Source organism: Paralichthys olivaceus, chromosome 12, assembly GCF_024713975.1.
Source record: "Paralichthys olivaceus isolate ysfri-2021 chromosome 12, ASM2471397v2, whole genome shotgun sequence".
NCBI lineage: Eukaryota > Metazoa > Chordata > Actinopteri > Pleuronectiformes > Paralichthyidae > Paralichthys > Paralichthys olivaceus.
In genome coordinates this window covers 16,763,169-16,781,645 of record NC_091104.1, presented here as the reverse complement: position 1 = coordinate 16,781,645, position 18,477 = coordinate 16,763,169, and the positions used below count along the sequence as shown (strand labels likewise).

Here is an 18,477-nt window from a genome sequence, read left to right as displayed (position 1 = left end):
GGCACTTCTGCCAAAACATGTAATTTAAGAGGATTTGGGAGTAATATTACGTACATTAGCCTCTGTGGGAGTTTTGACTTCGTTCCCAGGGGTTTTGGAGGCTCTCTCAAAAATTGACCTCAGATTTTCCTTATCATTCTTGATTTTCTTTTTCACTGCCTCCAGATCCACAGTCTCGGTTTTATCCTTTGTGGCAGTTTTGGTGCCAAATATGTTCCTGAAAGTTTCATAGGCCAGGTCTGAAGTTTTCTTTCTTTCAGGTGTGGATGTAAGTACCTCTGGGCCTGAGGTCTTCTCTCCTACAACCTCCTCTACATTCTCAGCATCTTTCTTACTGTGTTGAGGAGAAGAATCCTGGCGGCCATCTGACTGTTTGGTGTCTTCATGGCTATCTGATTTAAGCAGATGACTGAGCTGTCCCATTACAGTGCTTTTAGTATCTGCAATGGATTTAGGCTCTACATGTTTTTTGGCTGGAGATGCTGCCCTCTGGTCAGGGAAGAGCTTGGCTTTGTTTACAGTCTTCTTCAGGTTGAGCAGGGCCAGGTCAGCGTCCTTCTCCCTCTGCTTGATCTCTGACACTGTCTCCCTCTCATCACCCACTGCTCCTTTCTTCAACACCCTGAATCCACTGAAAAGAGCTGGCATCTGGAAGGAAGGTGGCGAAGGAAGGGCTGTGCCCTTAGACGGGGATGAGATGGAGGATTTAGAGGAGGGTCTAGCAGGTGATGATGATGGTGATGTTTTTGCTTCAGCCGTCTTTGGACTAGTTGGGTGCTTTGAAGGGCTGGTACTTGGCGTAGTGTCACCCAGGGGTCCTGAATTTGTTATACCAGCAGTTTCTGATTGCTCCACTGGGCTAGAGGATTCAGGAGTCTTAGGAGGGGTGGTGGGAGCAAAGATTTGACTGGAGTGAGATTTCTCTGTCCCGTCCTCAGCCTCCTTCCTTTGCTCATGTGTCACCTCCTTTTGTGCACGATCCAAATCATCGGACTCCTTTGACAGGGAGGCTGTGGCACCATTATGACCTGCACTCTCCAAAGAAAGAGGTCTGGAGATGATGGAGGGGACAGGCTGAGAGCAATCTATGCCAGCATACTCATCACTCGCTTCCGTTCCCACATTGTTACCACTATTCTTTTCTGCATCCACAGACACTGTAGTGGTGCTCTCTTTGGGAGTGCTGCCTTCTTTCTGTTTGGTACCAGAGGAGACAAGACTTGTCCTAGAGCTGGATCTATTCAGAAACTTGTCTGAGTAAAGAATAGCTTCTATGCGGGATCTCTCTGTAAATTTGTGAGTTCTAAACACAGGCACTTTGTACTCATCTTCTTCACCATGGTTCACTGTATTATTCTCCTCAGGTGCAATGGTCTTTGCCTGCTTCTCTGACTCCTCATCCTCATTTTCTGTGTCACTAAACGTTTCGACCTTAGTGACCTTGACCAGATCTGGGTCAATCGGGGCTACAGCTGCTCCTCTAACTTGTTCAACAGATTCTTTGCCATTCTTCAATGATTTAGCCCTCTGCCCTGTATCACTGGACGTCCCCTGCTTGTTCTCACTGTTAGAAGCTTGGCCACCATCAGGACGAGGTGTCTCACCATCCGACAGCTCCTTGAAAGAAGTCAGCACAGCCGACTGCACGCCTGAAGACACAGATCTATCCCAGTTCAAGAAACTGCTGAAGGTGTTCAGTAAGGAGCTTGCAGGCTGCTTCACCGCCTCCTCTGAGTTATTACTTGCACTTTCCATTTTTTTTTAAGTGTCTCACCACCTGAGAGCAAAGAGAGGTATACCCCGTACAGGTAGCTGCTTCAGCAAAGTGTCCATTCAAAATGTCACAAAAGGTTCATCTCCTTGCCTCCAGTTACCCAAGTTGCTCCTATTCCACCATTCGCCGTTGGCTTGGGAACAAAAGGCCTTTGTGTGGACAAATCTCCCCAGCTCCTCTTACCTTCTTCGGGAGGGTGCCAACCGTAACAACACTATCCTATAATCTTGTTTAGTGACACACATTCAGGTAGCATGTAGTAAAGCTCATGATGTCACATAAAGTCTACTGCAGGTTGTGTGTTGACAGCAGTACAGTTCAGTCTCCTCTGTGCGAGCACAACTCCCATCCAAGTGAGGTCAAGCTGCTCAGTGACTGGAAGCATGTCCTGCTGTAATCTCCCTGGGAGAGCAGGAGAACAGAGTTCACTCGCGTTTCACAAAAGCATTTCCAAATGTTCCAGCAAGCGGAGCGCCGTTATCCATAGTTGTGGATTATCCTTCTCTCTTTGGAGTCCATGACTGAACTTCTAGTGTGTGTCTGTCTCCGTTTACAGGAAAGCAGTGTGTGCTGTTTCCTACGTGAGAAAAAAAAAAACTCTCTCAGGTTGGAAAAAAAAAAATGTGTCTCACTGGTCTACCCAGTCTGGGGACGCCTCCCTCCCTTCAAGCTCCCTCCCTTCCTGGGAGGGGACCTGCAGGGCCCGGCACCACAGGTGTCTGATTACCTCTGCTCACTTCCCGTAAAATGGCTGCGGAGGTAAACAGGGTGAACACGGAGGAGAGGTGAAGTCTGTGGCCAGGTGCAGAGAGCTGCAGCCATAAAGCAGCACTGCAGCATTACGCAGTGAGTTACTGCAACACAGGGCTTAAGAAGTGGTGATTAGACAGTGTGTGTACAGCCAGCCCTGGCTACCAGGCTAATGTGTGATTAGCCAGCCTGTGGTACCTCCAACTAAAGCTAACAGGCTAATGTGTGATTAGCCAGTCTGTGGTACGTCCAACTCAAGCTAACAGGCTAATGTGTCATTAGCTAGCCTGTGGTACGTCCAACTCAAGCTAACAGGCTAATGTGTCATCAGCCAGCCTATGGAACCTCCAACTCAAGCTAACAGGCTATTGTGTGAACTGAATTCAGTAAGAACAAACACACACATTTTGATTCACTTACCTTAAGCATTAATTTCAACGTTCAGTACATAGAGAACATTGACATTTTTCAAATAGGAAGTTAAGTTTTGAAGACGCAGTTTCCAAGCTAGCGACAGGCAATATAATCCATGTGTGAGGGGTGAATACCTCAACAGTTTTTATAAGACATTAAAAAACAGATAAATAACTTCTGTGGTGTTTACACTATCTTTTTCGTTTATCTTTACAGGCTCTAACCTCTTATTGATTTTTGTATAAATGTCAGTTTAGTGTTATTCTAACTGTGGTCGCCCTTAGTAACCAAAGGTCATCCTTGTTGAATACCATGTTTCAGACTTCCTCAATGAGCTCAGTCTCAGCTGGAGCCACCACAGGACTCACTTATCAAGGAATTTTGTTTGAAATAGTGTATTATAAATATTTTGTCCAGTTTTATGATGACAAAAATTAAACAAGAAAAGGGGAAGATATTTTTGAGGAGTGGACATTTCTCAAGACTGCAAACACAATAACAAATGGCAAAAGGATTGCATGAAAAATGGAAGCACTGTTGTAATTTTTAACCTCAGTCACTGTAATAATTTAATATCTGCTACCAATCAAAAATAACAAATAAAAAAAACATGTGTAACTGATTGTTCCTGGGACCGGAGATTTATTTTCATCTATCTGAGGAAAGCTACCAATGGAGAGGGAGCCTCTGTGGAAGTTATGTAAGAGCAGTGGTATTTCATACACACACAGTAAATCCCCTTGACAGGTTGTACTAGAAAGAGGCACCACTGACCGACAAGGCAGTGATGTGAACTGATATCAGCTCAGAAGTGTAGTTATTAATTTAAAGTGTATTCAGAGAGTTGTCCTGTTGACTGTAAATGTTTGTTACTTAATGCAACATATATTTAAATCATGTATTCCCTCATTCATTTACACTCAAAGTGCTACAATGACAAACTGTCTTGGCCGAGTGTGGCTTTTTATCTCCGCTAAGGAGGTTCTTTTCATCTGCTTGTTATTTAGCAGGATTATGCAAAAACTACTGGACTAGGTTGAAGGTATGAGTCAGGGAAGAAACCATTACATTTTGGTGCAGATCCCAATCAGGGGGTTTCATATCATTTCTTTATCCATCCCTGAAAACATTATATACACACTGTCAACAGTCTATGTATAAAGTGACTGAAAAGGCACAGGCAGATGCAAAATGCTAAACTTAGATTTCTAGCTATCCAATTCATCTCCCAGATTAAATCAAAGCAGAACAAACAATTATTCACACTTGTAACCCTCAAAAATAGCTTCACATACTATTTTTTAAGAATCTAATATCAAGTTGTTACATTTGCATTTCCACAGTCTAATCCAAACTGAAACACATCGACCCCCCCCCTTGAGTTTTGAACCACAAATTTACAAACATCTCTTAATCATATTCCCCTGAAGTATAAAACTAACTTTGGGTACCACACTTTGGGTGGATGCAGGAATTCTTTATCACTTTCTTTGACATGTGCAGATTTTGCGTTTTTCAACATTAACAAGTTTAGGGGACTGATATTTATGAGTGTATGTAGTGCACTGTATGTGGTGCAGATCAAATGAAAATACATATCTATTGAATTTGAATGTGGTCTCATAAAAGGACTTTTGGGCCTTGGCGGAGGTATCGCTCTACTGAGTGCTATTCTAGTTTCTAATAAAATGAAAATGAATGACAATGACAAAGAAGCCATTCCACAGCTAGGCTAGGTATGTGTGATGGCTATCACAACAGGACAGAGAGTCTGATTCTGAACCGCACAGCCTTTGTGTCAACTGATTGCACTGTCAGTCAGGACACTTATTGTGTCTCGGGGAAAACAATGCATGGCATTGCACTGATACACTACCCGCCTAAAACCACACCCAGGTAATCTGATTTATCTGCCAAAGGAATGAATGCCTTCCCCGACATGATGCATGATGGTGCTTCTTAAGTGTACTGCTTTTTAGTATAATTAAAACTTAATTAATAATTAATAATTAAAACCTATTAAAACTTCCAGAAACAATGTTCATAAAGTACAGTAGGATTGTATTAACCACACACTCTTTGAGCAAACATGTCTTTGAGTTGCAACTCAGCCAAATAACATTAGGAAATATCACTATTTATTTCGCCTAAAACATAGCAATTAATCACAAACATTGCAAAATGTTTGCAGAAGTAGTTCAAACTTGTTTGCTCTGAACAAGGGAGGTTTGAGTGGAATGATTTCAGTTTTTGGCTTAAACGCCCAGTCTAAAGATTAAAATCCATGACCTGCTAATCCACCTCGAAGAATTTATGATCAGGTGGTTAAATGCCTGAGTGAACAAAAAGTCCCACAAAAGAACCATGGTGCACTGCAACACGAGAAAAAATGTGCATTGCAGCTAATTGTGATCTTTAGGTGTTTGTTCTGCTCAAGTTTTCTCACCGCGCACTCCAGCTTGGGATAATAGGGCGTGTCCCCGATGATGTCATCCTCCGGCGGCGTGATGCGTAGGAAGTCCAGGTGATCAGGGCGCGGAACACAGGAAAGGGGCTCCTGAGGTTCATCACCATCCAGCATCCAAATATCATCCTGACGCAAGAGAGAATCCTCTGTAAAAACACAAACACATATGCGACCACAGGGTGATTAATGCTCCATGTTGTGCAAGGAATCATTGCAGGGAGAAACACAACAGCACAACATTTGCAATCAGGTGTGACAGGGCTGAATAAGCAGCGGTGTCTGAGGAAAACTAGTTTCCTGTGAAACCAGCATGGGCTACAAAAACGGAACGAGGTAGGAAGCAGGCATCAGAGCCTTTTAGCATCAAACAGGCAGCAAGACATTCCCTTGTTTAGCTGCAGGCTCGAGGGCACAAAGCTATTTTTATCTGCACTTAGTCAGGCCTGTTCCAATCGTCAGCCCCGAGAGGAAGCCACACTGATCCAATAAGGAAAAAATGGGCTACAGAGCATTGCTCTTAAAAACAAACATCATTGTTTAATATAGATTTGCATTCAAGACATTGTTAAATATCAAATAGAAGTAGGTGTTTTGTGTGAGCTTGTGTGTTCAGTCATCTCCAGGCCCCGAGGGAGTGGAAATACAAGACAACGCCCTAATTTAGATTAAGAAAAACTGCCCTCTACTGACCAAGGACTTACATACACTTCACAATTAAATGCCACATGTAAACTGTATCCTATAACAAGGCTAAATTTGAAATTCTGTGCTTTTTTCAGATGCAGAATACTGAGAGAGTTTGAATTTTGCCCTTTAACATTAACTACTGCATAGCCTTGCTCATGTGTCACTGCCCTGAACAGATCACATGGCCTTAACTTCAGGAGGAACCAGGTTATTGCTGCGAGTGCCAACACAGAAGCATAAAGGCTATTTCAACGACTTCTAATGTGCAAAGAAATGTAATATCTCATGCTTTGCTGCATGCATTCACCGTCTCTAGAGAGTCAGTCATGCAAGAAAAAGAGGATAAAAAGTACAAGTGAAGAAGGATGTGGGGCAAAGACAGCGAGGTGAAAGAACAAGGAGGCGGAGGAGAGAAAACACAGAGGGGGAGGGGGAGGGTTCGGATCTTGAAGCTTGATGTTCTCAATGTCCTGCAGCTGTAAGACAACACCTTGAACTGTTGGTGGCCAGAATTATGAGCTGGAAAACTGACAAATGTACTTCCTGTTCGATGAGATGCTAAAATATCCCATAACCTCAGTATGTAATGAGCGACCTTGAGCAGGGCATGAGGAATTACTGGACTACAGCAGCCACTATATGAATACAAACATGATATGATAATATGAGAGCCCCCCCAACACACACACACACAGAAAACTAACTATCAGTCACTTGGAGACAGCTGCAGCGCCTGCACTCCCTCCACTTATCTGGGACTTTGGCAGGATTAGATTAATAAGTTTTCATTATGATAATGCTGCGCTGCATGGTCCCGCAGCGGGGAACTGCTGACTGTGGGCTGGGACACTTCCAAATGTAGCCTCGGATAAAGGCCGGTCTGTGCCAAGGAAAGAAACTATTGATCAGAAACAGCTCTCTCACTTTCTGTCTTTCTCTCCTGTGACGAAGTGTTCAATACATGAAAGAAACAAACGAGGAAGGCCTTCTGATGTGTTTGCTATGTTCCTTTATGCCTACAAAAACATAACGCTTAAACAGTCTATGTTTCCCATGATTGAGTAAATATGCATTAAGTGGAAAACAGTGCCACCATCTGGACAGGCAGAGAAAAGGGGCCTGTCTTTCTCCCTATTTTCAGAAACACTGCAGTGGACGCCTGATGCTGCTGCTGCTAGAGATGGAGCAATAGAACAGTAAAGTCAACGTCACTGCAGATGTGAAGCAACTCCTGCATTCATCATGTATAGAAGGCAGCACATTAGTTTACTTGGCAGTTGAACCATCACTGTTGAACACACACATACTCAGTGAGGTTACGTTCAGTCCCGTTTAATCTCCATCTCTGCTGCTCTAAAAGCACAGACTGAATCACAGCATCTGAAACTGAATGAACACAGAGGGCAGATGGGATTGTGTTTGTCTGGCAGCTGACACATAAAGTTTTTTTTGACGGAGAGTAACATGCCGCTAACTGGATCATCCCAAACCAACCCAACTGCACCAGATGCTGTCTGGAGCCTCTACGCAGTATACAAAGCCTTGATGGCAAAGTCAGAGCGCTTAAGTATCTCAGACATCTAGAGTAAACAGACCTGCAGGTGTTGACTGTCCGTGCAGTCATTTGACAGAACCCATGCGTTTGAGTGAGCATCTGCCAGACAGTGTGGGTGTTTCAGTGGCACTGGGAAGTATTATTATTTAGTGCGGCTCAGTCAGAGGGCATCCAACGTCTGATCCTGAGAGGTGGGTGTGTTGGTGGCAACAGATTAATCACTCCGTCAGCTCGTCCTCACTCATCCAGCGGTCAGAGAAAGCTCTGCTCAGGCTGTATTGAACACTGTTAGCAGACATGGAACCATTAAGAGTCTTTTCAAACCCTCATAGGTGGTGGCTGTCTTGTTATTAGTGGACCAATGCAGGTCAGGCGAGGTCAAAATATCTCTTTGTATTTCTAAAACGGATTAACTCTACCTCCTCCCCTCTCATCTTTCTCATTCTTATTTAAGACACTCAAACAGCTTCATCCAGCATACCCACTGCCCTATTTTATCCACTTAGAATCTAACACACACACACACACATTTAAAGCAAAAGAGCTCTGCCATGTGGCATGCTGAGTGCATCTGGCAGCCTCCTAACCCCTCCTCTTTTACCCAGGATCATAGATTTTTATATAAATCATGAAAAATGGAGGATTTGTAAATCACCCTGATGGTTTATGCTCCTGGCACAGCTGTTTTTTTCCACACAGGCTTGTTGGCCATGCAAAGCCGTCAGGCCGGCTGATTGACTGGTTTTGGCCGTCAGTCCTGAGGTTTGTGTAAATACAGGCTACAAATGGAAACCCAGAGGAAAATGCTGCAGGTGCCCCGTGGGCCGGAGCAGATATGTAGCATGATCCTCACAGAGTCGTTTGCCATGCAGCTCTGGAGGATGATTGGATAATAGAACAATAAAGGAAGAGAGTGGAGTGTGTTCATTTGGCCTGGCAGGGCATTGACTGAGAGACAGGACATTTGGTTATCTTTGCTTCAATCTACCAGTGAGTGCATGTATAAAATACAGGGTTTCTGCAGGTTCCTTTTAAGAATTTTTAAGGAATTAAATTTTGACTATGCTATCAGAGTTTAAAAAAATCTGGATTCATTCTATTTATGTTTTTTTTATTCATAGGTCCAGAAAACAATCTTTTCTCCAGTTTTCTCTCTCCCTGTCTTTCACTCTCTATTTCACAGCTGGTTCACTGTTACTCTTCATGATGTGGGGAACGCCGGCTTGTCAGTGGATGAGGGAGAAAGCAAAGACAATGCAGCGTTTCAGCAGGGCTTCAGATTCTTTGGGAGAAAGTATGAGTGCTTATTAAGATGCCGCTGATGTCTCCAATTAAAATGCAGCAGAATTAAAAAATCGAGATCATGAGACCCCTATTTAAGACCTATGCCAAGAAAATATGAGGGAATATTGGAGTCCCAGAATTATGTATTTATACTTTCCCAGATATGGGTGCAGTAGCTGAGTAGAGAATAGACAGTAGGTATCCATAGTCTAGAGATAAAGTCTAACGAGGTGTTTAAAGACAGTTCCACGTTTGTATTGTTTGTAGTTCTATTATAGTGAGCTACTATCTGTATCATTGAGAAAGAACTACAACTCACTAAGACATTCCTATCTAATTTATTTTATATTCTCATATCTAAACACAATGGAAGTAGTTTTATATGTACATAATAAGAGACATACTCAAATATTTTTAACACCTTGTACATAATATTTTAACATATTTAAGAATTTGTAACGCCTAAAATTCAGATAATAAAATGTGTCTTTGATTGAAGCTGATCATACTAAAAACTTCTAAAAGCACGAGATGGGAGGTACTAGATTTACCAGCTGGTAGTGTAGGTATTGTTATGTTGAATAAAGAATAAAAAGTAGCCTGTAATATGAGATTGTGCCTTGTTTCTGTGTGTGGACATTACAGCTTGTACAGCAGTCGTAGCCTGTTTTTCACCTCATTATCTGAATAGAGCCAGCCCTTGTCCTCATTGAACGAAACAGCTATACATGGCAGTGCACTCTGTGTTGAATGACAGCTCGCAGGGAGAACAGGGTGACACACTCTTGCTGATCAGGTTCATATGACCTTCCTGGAACGTATTGACTAATCTGATTATGGTATTGCCTGCCATATGTCAGACAATAAAATAAGTAAGGAATTTAGGAAGGGCGGGGTAAAGGGAACGCGGGAGCGAGAAGGAGAGACACTAATGGTTGAAGCCTGACAACAGTTTCTCCTAAAGCAGCTATAATAAATATTAATTGGCATGATATGTAACATGAGTGGACACAAACGGACTCTGGCTGCTCTCAGCATTGTTTACGGCAGCAGCAGGCGGCTCAAAGAAGATATAACAACACACGCAGCGAACTCACAATACTCGTGACTCACTGCAGCCTTTTACACATACAAGGTGACGATATGTCCATGTTGTGTTCACAGATTCTTTAAACTGAAGGTTTGAAATTTCTTGTGCAGTTTTGATGTTGCGGTTGACTACCTGCTGATTATACGAGAAACAAGAAACAAAAATGCAGCCAGAAAGAGAAACTGATGACTCAGTGTTAATATCAAAAAAATGTATAAAGATGGACATGACACGCCTACATGGCCACCTGGGGGTTGGCTGTAGTACTGGTCATAAATACCGCCTCCTCCATGTTAGTGGATGGGACATGAATATTTTTCCTTTATATAAGAGTGTGGCCTTTCAGTGCGAGAGCAGGACTTTCATGGTCAGATTTTGCTTTCACTCAAAAACTCCTACTTTCCTGTTTGCCGTAGATTCTCTCTGTTTGTGCTCAAACTGTGTGCCTATACTCAGATATTCTGTTGCAGATTCCCGGTGCTCCAGCTTCAGCTCTTCTTCTCACACTGACGCGTGCATGAAATAGATACTCTTGTAATTTTAGATTGTTCTTATCACAATAATGTTTGTTCTAGCTCTCATTTTTCAAAAAAAATCGCCATGATTGACAGCTTAGACTGACTGATTGGTCGAGCCCAGGATGGCAGTGTTAAAACGCAGGATATTTTGGCTTTATTTCTAGATAGTGGGAAGAGGTGATGATGTGTTGTCCATCCTTATATCCAGTCTATGGTGAACACACAAGTCCAACACGCATGTATGCATAAAGTGTTCTGTTACACAAACTGCAGTGCAGGAAGATTAGCACATGAAGAGAATTTGTTTAAAATGACCACTCACGCCGTCTGCATAAGCACACTCATTAATAGGCACTGAGCTTCAATAGGAGAGTGCAGATTAAAGAGCCCGGATGATAATTAGTTCGACATCTGAAGACCCGAGCTTCACACTGACCCACTTAGCCCCTTTTTGGCTGGACACTGTGATGTTCATTTATCTGCGTTAACATCTGAAGTGTATTCAATTATCAGGCAGCACAGAAGTGATCTCGTAAACAGCTCTGATGCAGCAGAACTGAGGGAGGCTTTCTGTTTAAGATTTGAAGGTTAAAGGCACCACTCTGAAGACTGTGCAGCATGTAGCATGTGGAAAGCATGACGCAGGCAACAAAGTAAGCAGCTCCTCTTCTTTCATACAGATAGCTTATGTGTTATCCATCTGTCATCTATACTGCTTATCCTTTAAGGGTCGTGGCGGGGCTGGAGCATATCCTAGTTGACACTGGGCAAGAGGTGGGGTATGCCCTGGACAGGTCGCCAATGTATCCTAGGGCCAGTGTATAGAGACAAGCAACTATTCACACTCACATTCACACCTACAGACAATTGAAACCCTACTCAGACCTGGTGTTGACATTCGTCCTGAAAGATCGGATCACAAGAGGACAGCGTTCACATCTGACATTAAAATGCATCCTAAATGTGTCTCTGGGGACCATTTGTACTTTGTACAGGTCTGAACCTGGTCTCCAATCTGCATGTCTCTGGACTGTGGGTGGAAGCTATGAGTACCTGGAAAGACCTCTCATACATGTGGGGAGAACAAATTAAAAACAATGTTCATAAAGGTTTGGATTTTGACAAAAGAGTATCTTAAAATGAAAATAAAAATATATTTGATTATGTGTACAGTTGTGTGGATATTGTTTTGGCCCTGGTGGCATTATCGTTTCTTGTCTGTAGTTTCTCCTGTTTTTAGTGTGACTGTTGTTGTGTGTGGGAGGGAGTACTCTGCAGCTGTGAAAATCTTTGTTCTCTGTCCTGACCATAGACTGTATATAAAAAGCTCCTGACTGACTGGATGCGTGGGCTCGGCTCGGAGAGGTGCAGCTGCAGGTTGGCTCATCTTTAACATCCTGCCATTTAAATTCTCCAGGTTTTTGCCAGCGCCCAGCGACAGAAACTAAGCAGCAGCATCCTGGGTCTGTCCCCGGCCTCCAACCCATTTATGTTTTCAAATAATATGCAACTGCATTTGTGAGTAGTTAGCAGTGGTAAATGTGTAAATAGGATAAGTCAACTTCACTGTACCTAGTACAGAGACTGTGGGGGTGAAGTTCAATTTTGTTATGAATACAAACCTGTTTATCTTTAGGGAGTCCGGGTTTAATGAATGTCTTTTGGTTTGTTCTGTTTCACTTAGATCTCCGTAGCACCTGATTTCTCTTCCGATAAGTTTGTTTTCTTATGTTTTTTGTTATGACCATGGTTCAACCTGAAGTGTGTTTGTTTTCCGGTCACTATCACATGTATTAGTAATAAATCACGATATTGATGATCTGGTGTTATGATTTTGGTTTTTGGGACGGGGCAGGAAAGTCCATTTTTGATTTTTTGTTAACAATATTAATGTATGTGCATGCCAACGCATGAGGACAACCTCAGCGGGAATTGATCCAAATGATCTCCACACCAGTAAAGCTGGGTTACTCATTCCCTTTTTCACCAGTTAGTTTGGTTCAACAGAGCTCAGCACTCATCCCTCCTCCCCCTAAAGGCTGCTGCTGAGCTGAGAGATGCTGACTTGTGCTGCTTGGGCTAGCACCATAGTCTATGATGTAAAGATTCAAAACACTCTGGGGCCTCCTTTAGAAAACGCAACATTGTTCTGAAAATAATAAATTAAACTATCTACGTTTTCCACAGTCTTAAAGTGAAATATATAAATTGGTGGGAGGCCATCTGTTTGCTGCTGCAGATTAAAGTAGAGTCTGGCTGACACTGAGTGAGAGGGCTGATTAACCACATTACAGAGGGACATAATGCAATCATAATAAAGCCTACAGAATTAAATTGGATTGTGAAGCTTGGAGAGATTCCAGGGAAGGTGTATAAAGTTTGAACCACCACAAAAACATCTTCTACTGAAACGTTCACACAGTGGCCTGAGAGAAAGCTGCTAATCTGAGCTTTTGACATTATTGTGGCTTTGCAAAGATTATGTACATTGCGAGTGTTTAAATGCATTTATTCTGTCATCGTTAGATTATAAAAAAGGGGAAAGAAGTCCTGCAAATAAGGAACTTCTAATCATTATTTTCTCCCCTGCCTTGTGCCGGCTGGGTACGTGATCCTTTGTCAGCTTCCTGTGAAAGAGGTTAGGATGTGGGTTTTTTAAGGGGAGGGACAGCAGATCCAAATTGGCAATGCTTCAGTTAACACCGTGCTCACGAGAACCCTGGTCAGTTCAAACTCTGTGTCAACTTTGATCTGAGACACTCCACTCCTAATCTCTGCCTTTTCCCTCTTGCGGCACTGAGAGCGTTAAAACGGATCATCGGCCAAACTATTCTCAGGCCCCGCTTGCCCCTTGTTCAACTCTGCTGGGTAGTTTTTAATTTGTGGTCATATGTCAAAGCCAGGATGAAATAACACAGCAGTTAAAGCCTAACAGAGACGCTTTGTAAAACAGTACCCTTCTGTTGATTTAGATAGTGGAGGAGTCACAAAGTGAAACTCCTTGTGCAGAAATAGTTTGTCAGATGTGTTGCACACTAATTACTGGGGCTTTTCAACAAAAACCTCAGGCACACACACACACAGACAGACACACACACACACACACACACACACACCCACCCACACACACAGACAGATGAATCTTGCTCAAAGCATATTCATCTGTTCTTTGAAATACAGCTCCAGCAGTTCTAGAGCGAGGGCATATTCTGACAAGCCTTTCATGCTCCTCTCTGAGACGATAAAAAAGCAAGGATGTCAACATTCACATCAAGGCATGAATCAGTGTGTTCAAAGTGCTATTGGAGCAGGGGGATTTCTCATAACTCACCTGTTGTTGTGGAGTTGCTGGAGGAATTCCACTTGGAGGTGCTGGGCCTCCTGCTGATGTTCAGGTCCAGGCGGGTGATGGTGCGCTTGTTGCCGTTCTTGTCGATGACCTCTGTGAAGATTTTGGGCTCGTCCATGTTGCCGGAGCTGTCCCGGGCCGGGTCCACGTCCTTGTCCGACAGCAGCACGATGCGGTGGTTGAGGTGTGGGCTCGCCTGCTTACAGGGCAGAGGGGACAGGACTGGGGACATTCTCTGGAGGCTGTTTGATGCGGGGAAAGAGGTGTTGAAGACCCCGGCCAGAGACGCAGAAGATGGGCTCTTGATGTGGGATTTGGATGAAGGTGAAGGGTTGGTTGTATTGGACAGGGGCAACCATAGCCCCTCAGACTGCTTGTTACCTGTCAGCTGTTTACCAACCCCAGCCAGGTGGTCTCCGTTTGTCCCTCTCCACTCGGCGGGCCCTTCCTTCTCTGGGCTCTTATGGCTAACATGGTGGACCCTCCCCTCCTCATCAAGCACTTTAGCCACCACCCTGACCCCCATATTCCTCTGATTGATGTTGCCACAGGGCTGCTGAGCAGACCTGACTACTGATGCATTCTCAGATAACGTCTCTACCGGAGAGTCAAACCTCTTAATTGGTCGAAGGTTGCTCCCACTTTCCCGTCGGGTCAGTCCCTCCATCAGGCTGCAAGAAGATGACTCGAAACCCAGCTCGCTGTCGTATTCTGAGAAGTCGCTGCAGAAATACATGTCGGGGTCAAATGTCCGGTTGTCCTCAATGAAGTCCCAGCCCTCACGGCCGATCTGGAAGGGTTCCTCCATTGGCAGGATGGGATTACTGACTGCACTGACATAGGAGCCGGTGGCTGGGCTGTCAGACACATGGATGGTGGCTGGAATACCTCGGATCTGCTCCACTATTGAGACTGCGGATACGGCCACACCATTCTGAGCGCCTGAAGTCCCACTTACAACTTTCTTCTTCATCTTACTGTGCAGTAAATCCTCCGCACTGTCAAGCTTTTTGCTTCCAAACTTTTTCAGCTTCTTACTCTTGGACGTGGCTCTCTTGTGCTCCGGAGACACAGCGACAGAATAGCTGCAGCTGCTGCTGAGAACCCGACCTCCAACGTGAACTTCCTGACCCTGCATGTAATCCTGGAATTTCCCATCCTGGTTACCCATCCTGACCTTGTTGGTGCAGTCCCGACACAGCGATAGGAGATCGGCCAGCAACTGGTGGTGCTCTGCCGCCAGCCAGCAGAGCTCTGCAACAACCTCCTTTGTTGCCTGCTGGGAGTTGAGGAGTTCTCCCGAGGTATAGGAAGAGTGGCCTCTTTGTTTGGACGCTGCAAGATCCTCCTTTCCCCAGTCATGATCATTGCCGGCGCTTTCTGAATGAGGGGCACGGCTCTTGTACTTAAAGCTCGGGGCCCGCCTCTTGGGGTAATACAGGCTGATGTTGCTGAACTCACGGATGGGCGCATACAGGATCAAGACGGTGTGTGTGCCTTCCATGACGGGAGCCATGTTAATCTCTCAAGCCCTCCAAAGTAGGTTGTCAGGCCCCAGACAGAGTGACTGGGCTTGGACTGCAGAGGAGGATTTCTGGCCATTCATCACTTGGCCTGTCCAGATGCTGTCAGAGAGAAAGTAGCAAGCAGTGATATATCAGACTTAACAGACACAAGATGTCTAAACAACATATTAAGGACATTTGTTGAGCCCTAATGCCAGACTTTTGTATTCCTCTTTGATTTCAAGTAGGACCCTGCAATTAAACAATATAAATAATTATTGCAAAATGAATTTCATCAATATAAATATAACAAAATTGCAATATATAATCTTTACCCAAGCAGTGAGGAGGTAGAACAGATGATTGATCTAACTAACAGTTGCTGTTTAACTGTGCATGTGTTTATCATTTTCTGCCCATAAAGAAGCCACGATTTTCAATTAGGAGCTAAAATCAGTCTTTAAACTTAAAAAACATTCTTCTTGATAAGTATAAATATTGACCGATGATTTTCTTTATCTAGGTAAAATGTTTGGCCATATTGGCCAACCCTATAGCATGATATTAGCCCTAACTACTACCTGGATACCAATGCAGAGATTTAAATACACAGACTGCTCCTCTCACATCATAAAAAAACAAATATAAAAACAACTCTATCATTCACCTAATGTCCTTGACCTTATATCATCTACACACCCCTCTCCTGCATTTGTTGTATAAGCACATACAACACTTCATCAACATTTTACAACCCTGCAGCATGAATCCTGCCACTTACTTACACTCTCTCACACACACACACACACACACACACACACACACACACACACACACACACAGACACACACACACAGTGACGACACACGCAGGGCCCCGTGCATGCAGGGGCTGCCATGTTTACAAGCAAAGCAGACACACACATTTCTACTTTTGCTCCAAACGATTCCCTCACCATCTCTGCACTGTCTCTGTTTACATGACAACACACACACACACACACACACACACACACACACACACACACACACACACACACACACACACACACACACTGTGTGATGACGTTGATGATGATCCACTGGGCCACTGTCACCTTGCAACCACATTTGTCAGTGTTAAGATGGCAGCACAACAAACACTAACACAGACTTATAGGGTTACTGTTGCAACACTACAAGTAAGACCGACACATATTGAGCTGAATTTATTATGATTTAAAGTCAATTAATAAAAAATAAACTCCGCATCAGCCTCAGATTGATGTTTTTATACTTGGTAAGTATGTCACACATTAATGCACCTGCAGCAGGTAAAACACAAACAGTGACTTACCCTCCATGGTTTAGTGAACACGGCAGATATGTCCCCCCTTCACATCTCTGAGCTGCTGCTGCAGAAACACCGCTGCTTCTCTCACTGGGATCCTCTGCCCTGATGGACGGGAGGCCGGACCAATAGGAGCGTCCACCGCCGGCTCCCAGCTCTCTGGTTGGCTCTGCGTCATCCATCCCACGTCCCACAGTAGGAGTGAGTGCAGCTGCAGGCTGGCAGGTGGGCCATGTGATGAGGGGACGTGTGTGTGGAGCAGGAAGTGGATGGTAATCAGGTTAAAGTGGAGTTTGTTGAACTGTGGCAGCAGTTTGCATCATCACAGAGGATCATATGAGAGTTTAGAGGTAAGAACGTCACACTGCACCACCTGCTCCACGAAGGCCCAGGTGAATCCATCTGTTACCGAGCAGAGACACCTAGAGGCTGACACGAGCACTGCTGCTTCACTACGCTAACATTTCCCAATTCATAACAACAGTTCAATTTTATTACCCAGTTATAATAGTATTTAAAGGAACAGTAAGGGATTAATTTGATATATAATGCCACATTGAATTCATTGGTTTGTGTAGCAGCTGCAATAACTTCAGAGGCAACTGAACATGTAAAGGTTCAGTGTGTAAGATTTAGGTCAAAGGGATCTATTGGCAGAAATTGAATACAAAATAATCCAAGTGATGTTTTCACTAGTGTGTTTCATATAAATTGTACAAATTGTAGTTTTCTTTACCCTAAAAGGGGCCTTTTATATTTAAATACTTAATATTTACATCCTCTCTTCGGAGGCCACCATGTTTTTACAGTAGCCCAGACTGGACAAACTGAACACCTTTTGAGTTTTTATGACAACTGAAGCTACCGCAGGTTCTCCTTCATGTTTGGGTGAGGTGAGGGGTATTCAGCTGCAATATGCAACTTCACCACTAGATGTCATTCAATTCTACACAGAAAAGGAAAAAGTAATACAAGGACATGCGTCTTATGTGCAAGTATATAGGCTTGAATTTCAATTAAATCTGGTTGAAATTCAGGCTTGGAAATTAGATAATTTGTGTGTAATGAAATCCTAATTGCAATGACACACCTTTGGCTTCACGCAGGTGATCTGAGGAGTTTGCACTTGTCAGAAACACCACAGAAACCATCTCAATAAGATGGATCTTCCATAACTTTGAAACATCACCATTCTTTATCAACAGACTGCGATAAATACGGATCAAGAAATAAAGGGAAGTACAGAAGGAAGGAGGCGAACAGGGAATTGTGGGAAGAAATATGCAGATAGGCATAGATAGACAGAGACCTTTTCTGTGTCTCTGCGGGTCACAGTACCTACGCTAGAGGGCAGCATCGCATCACCACCAGAGATCACTCCATTAAAGCATTAAGTAAGAGCCAATGTGACTGTAGGGAAACACTGGTTACAGGTCACTTATGACTGTTTTGTCCACAGGAAAAGTACAAATCTTAATTGTATTATATTAAGCATTAATTGAGTTATTCACATTTAATTAAGTTATGTAAAAATAAGTCACCCAATTAAATAAATAAGTAATTTCATTATAAATAATTAGAATCAGAAATCAGAAAGTCTTTGCTGTCGCTGTAAATGCTGCACAGAAGCAGGAACCTGAAAAGAACAGCTGATGAATAATATGGTATAAAAAAAATACATGGAATTAAGGTATAAATATGCTGTGATATGGAAATAGTGCTGACATGTGGTATTGCTTATGAATGTGGTAGATG

At 43.5% G+C, this 18,477-nt stretch overlaps 1 protein-coding gene across 2 annotated transcripts in view; it reads right to left on the bottom strand.

The window, feature by feature from the left end:
• The window catches only part of LOC109627893 (formin-like), a 56,133-nt gene extending 37,907 nt beyond the window's left edge, over positions 1–18,226 (bottom strand). Inside the window, exons 1-3 of one of the 2 annotated variants that reach the window (XM_069536351.1) lie at positions 16,729–18,226; positions 13,871–15,513; positions 5,385–5,551 (exon numbers count right to left, since the gene is read on the bottom strand). In XM_069536351.1, the coding sequence (XP_069392452.1) occupies positions 5,385–5,551; positions 13,871–15,404 (1,701 nt within the window). In that variant the 5' untranslated portion in view covers positions 15,405–15,513; positions 16,729–18,226. Of the gene's footprint in view, positions 1–54; positions 2,338–5,384; positions 5,552–13,870; positions 15,514–16,728 lie in introns of those variants that run through there. The other variant, XM_069536352.1, reaches the window with a different exon arrangement.
• Positions 18,227–18,477: the final 251 nt, after the last annotated feature.